Source organism: Periophthalmus magnuspinnatus, chromosome 4, assembly GCF_009829125.3.
Source record: "Periophthalmus magnuspinnatus isolate fPerMag1 chromosome 4, fPerMag1.2.pri, whole genome shotgun sequence".
NCBI lineage: Eukaryota > Metazoa > Chordata > Actinopteri > Gobiiformes > Gobiidae > Periophthalmus > Periophthalmus magnuspinnatus.
The window spans coordinates 22,004,430-22,008,474 of record NC_047129.1 but is presented as its reverse complement, the minus strand read 5'-3'; the positions used below and the strand labels follow the sequence as shown (position 1 = coordinate 22,008,474).

At 46.5% G+C, this 4,045-nt stretch overlaps 1 protein-coding gene across 1 annotated transcript; it reads left to right on the top strand.

Moving 5' to 3' along the window:
* The first annotated feature begins 376 nt into the window (after window positions 1–376).
* Window positions 377–2,485, top strand: LOC117369876 (prostaglandin E2 receptor EP4 subtype-like). Its single transcript, XM_033965221.2, has 2 exons — window positions 377–1,292; window positions 1,533–2,485. The coding sequence occupies exons 1-2, from the start codon at window positions 480–482 to the stop codon at window positions 1,860–1,862; spliced, it is 1,143 nt and encodes a 380-aa protein (XP_033821112.2). The 5' UTR covers window positions 377–479; the 3' UTR covers window positions 1,863–2,485.
* Window positions 2,486–4,045: the final 1,560 nt, after the last annotated feature.

Sequence of the window (4,045 nt, the reverse complement as noted above, 5' to 3'; positions counted from 1 at the left end):
ATAGAGAGACGGATAAATTCCATAGTTGTATGATACGTTAGCCTGAGTCTGAGCCAACTCAAAGGTTAATTTCCGGAGATTTCAGGCCAGGTTGTGCGTAAAACTCTAGTATAACGTCTGATCATCTCAAACAGCACGTAACGTTACGTCAGACGTGGATGTCAGAGCCACTCTCACAGTGGCCGTTAGGCTGTGGCTCAGACGCGTGGGAACTGTATCTGAACTGTATTTCTGACCCTCTCTCTCCGGTGACCTCCGGCTGCTGCTGCTCCGGTGTGTGGTTTTGTCTAGTGCGCGATGACGGCAGCTCTTCAGACTTGGAGTGTAGACTAAATTAAACAAACATTGCTCCTCTAAACCTCAGTCCCAGAGCTGCTCTCTGCGGAAAGGCTCCGCTTTACCGGAACTCTCGGGATATTTCTAATCCCACATAAAAGTGCAGTGCGCAGACCTTGGCACAGCGGGACTTTGCGAGTGTCATGTATTTATCAGGAACTACAAACTTTACGCACGAGCTCGAGCCCAATAGTACGGGCGTGAAGGCTTCTCTGCACGGAGCGGGGCGCGTACTGCTGCCGGTGCTCATGTTCGCTGTGGGCGCCGTGGGGAACCTCGTGGCCATCGCTGCGCTGTCGGTGTCACAGCGGGAGCGAAAGTCCTCCGCTTTCTACACGCTCGTGTGCGGGCTCGCGGTAACGGACCTGTTGGGCACGTGCCTGGCCAGCCCCATCACCATAGCCACGTACCTGGGCGCGCACGTGCTGCAGGACGATCGCATGTGCGCATTCCACTCCTTTTTGCTTTTATTCTTCAGTTTGGCTGGACTCAGCGTCATCTGTGCCATGGCTGCGGAGCGATACGCCGCTATCTGCTGCGCGTTCACGTACCGCCGGTGTCGTGTGGGCCGCAGTTTTGCCCAAAGGGTCCTCCTGGGCATCTACCTGAGTCACGCTCTCTTTTGTTGCCTCCCAGCCATGGGCATGGCGCGCAGCCAGCTGCAGTTCTCGCACACCTGGTGCTTTATTGAATGGCGCTCGTGGGCCACCGTGACGCGCGCGTACACTGTGCTGTACGGCGGCACGAGTCTCCTGCTTATCCTCGGGACCATATTCCTGAACCTGGCCGTGTGCGGGGCTTTGCTGCTCATGCGCAAAAGGACCGTAACGCGCCCGGTGACCAGAGCCAGTGTCCGCGAGCGCTGGAGAGCCTTGTCCTCCGCCGCAGAGACGCAGATGATCGCCGTGCTCGTGACTACCTCTGCAGTAGTTCTCACGTGCTCTGCACCACTCGTGGTAAGGGATGATTAAATGTTCTGCCAAATTAGGCTAGAGTTCTTTTTTGAAATGATTTTACGCACGTTTTGCGCACAGTCAACGCATGTTCCTATAGTGGCTGTTTTTGTTTTGTGCGTCCAGAATTGCAGGTATCTATCTCTTCACATACGCTGCTTTTAATAATAAAATAGCCACATGCACGTGTCTAAACTCGGAGGTTGCGCGGTGGACTTGATACTGACACATGTCTCTCAACAGGTGCGCGTGTTTGCCAACTGCTCCATGCTCGGGCCTGATCCGGCCGCAGACTTGGCCGCCATCCGCATCGCCTCCGTTAACCCCATTCTGGACCCGTGGATCTACATCCTGCTGCGAAGGTCTCTGTTCCGCCGCTTGCGCACTGTGTCAAAGAGGAGACGCAGCGGAGCGCGCACTAGCCCCCCACCGTCTCCTCAGACCAATCTGTTTTACCCGGACCTCACGAGGGACGGTCACGTGATCACACAGCTCATGTGCAGCGCCAACATCATCTCACAGCTACCCACGGCCGTGAAAGTGCCCACCAAGGGGGAGCTCACACGGACGTAACTGTCCCCAGGACGCACAGGGGAATACCTGGAATGGTGCGGTCTCATGGATTACCCATAAAAGACATGTTTCAGCGTCTGGGAGGAGGACAGGCCGGAGGAGAACGTGTGCGCACGCGGAGAGCTACATGTGAAGCTGCTAAAGGGCTCCTCTTTTTGGAGTAAGCCTCAGAGCCTGGGGTGTTACTGGAGACTCTTCACTGACCCTTCAGCGCCCGAGGGCGTCCGTGAGAAGCAGCGGTGTAAGGCTCTGACTCCGTGTGACACTGAGAGTCCGGCCTCGGATCTACCTTTAAGAAAAAATCTGAACTACAATAAACCAGTTACTGTGACTTCAAAAGGTGCCGTGTGCGTAATCTGTGTGCGTTTCCAAATTGTGCACTAGATGGCGCAAAAAAAAACAACAACAAAAACACAAGCTTTTATTGCCACTGGGGTGAGAATCTTAATTTGTCTGTGACCTTCCACACGCACATTTGTCCTGAAAGTTTAGATTTCTAAAAACAGAGTTTACTCAACAATAAACTAGACTTACACAACCCTATAAGGAGGCTTACAATGTGTACAAGAGGTTGTCTTGTGGACGTAATCTTTTGTGTAATGTTTTGAAACTTCTTATGCACTGAAATGAATGATTTGATGGGTTCAGATACACTGGTGAGAGCATGCACTGGAGCGCTGCCTCCTGTTTTCAAGGACTATTTTTGTGAAAGCCCAAATATCACTGGTAGAATTTAATGCTTAAATAACTGTCAAAATGCTGCTTTCTTTGTGGAACGCAGTGCCACTCTCAGAACAAAAACAAAAGTCGAAAGTATTATTAGATTAGGCTTTACTATAGTATCCTTGTGCAGCAAGTTGAATTCTCACCCATTTCAGGATGCTAAACATATCAGTGTGGGTGAGCAGGTGACACTATACCAAAATAAAGAGAATGCTTGTGAAGCCATTCACAGACATAAAATGATCAGATTTTGAATTGTTCTTTTCACTTTAAATCTTCTATGAACAATTTCAGTTGTCAACAATCACATTACATTTGTAATTGATTAATTAACAGGTCTAATGTAGTTAAGAAAAGTTGTGAAAATAATTAAAAATACACAAAGTAGTTCTAAACAGAAAACCCTGTCATCAATTCACAAAATTCCATCTAAAATGCAACATGCAGGGACAATTTATGCAGAGAAACAGTGGTGGGGACAATGACTCGGGACTTGACTTGGACTTGGCCCCAGTGATTTGAGAGGACTTGATGCTTTAACAAAAAAACAAAAAAAACCTTTTTTTTTTTAAAGAGTTCATACTTCTGTTGCTTAATTTTACAGGAAAAAGCTGGAACATGTCCCTCCCCACTTCTCCATTTGTCACCAGGAACGTAACAAGAACTGAATTACTGTGATATCACATCAACAAATGTCTTAGAATATTGGCAGTCACAACAAACTGCGCTACAAGATCTCTTGCTTAAATGCATGATGACACTGAACTACATTGACCATGATCCTTTGCTCTATTTCAGTGCAGACTACATGGTGAAATAACTGTTAAGCACTTTCAAATCTTAATTCTTTCTGACAGTAATGATTTATTGCAAAATATTTCAATACATATTGTATCATGAGATTTGTATATTATATCATCCCTATTTGTTACCATGACTTTTTAAGTAGTACAATTTAGTGTAAAAAGCAAATAAATGGAAAAATACAAGCTGTATTTGATACTTTGGTTTAAAGACTTGAAATGACTCGAAGCTCAAAGCAGAGGACTTGGACTTGACTTGGACTTGTTGGTCTTTGACTTGGGACTTACTTGAGAGTTGCAAAACAAGGACTTGGTCCCACCTCTGCACAGAGCACATTTTTCCACAGCTTTAATATTCACTTAAATAATTGTGTATTCTGTGTAAATGCACAAGTTTTGGAGCTTGTTTACATTATGGTTGCTAGGTAACAGTTATAGACTTACCTCTGCGAGTGTCATGTCTGCAGCCCATGTCCAACCAAGAAGTACATTTACAAACTTCATAAAAACTGTCAAACTAAGGCGCGTATAGTGAATACCAACATCTACAGATGTTAACTTATGTTTTAGTAAAGTGAGTATAACCTATATACACATTCTAATATGAGGTGATGTTACATAAAATGAACACAAAACACACAGTAGTCAGTAGTACCC

What these genes read in the sequence shown, in the direction of transcription:
- LOC117369876 (XM_033965221.2), top strand. Translation starts at nt 480, where the DNA reads ATGTATTTATCAGGAACTACAAACTTTACGCACGAGCTCGAGCCCAAT. An exon ending in CGTGCTCTGCACCACTCGTG is followed by an intron (nt 1,293 to 1,532) that starts GTAAGGGATGAT and finishes GTCTCTCAACAG; the next exon opens with GTGCGCGTGTTTGCCAACTG.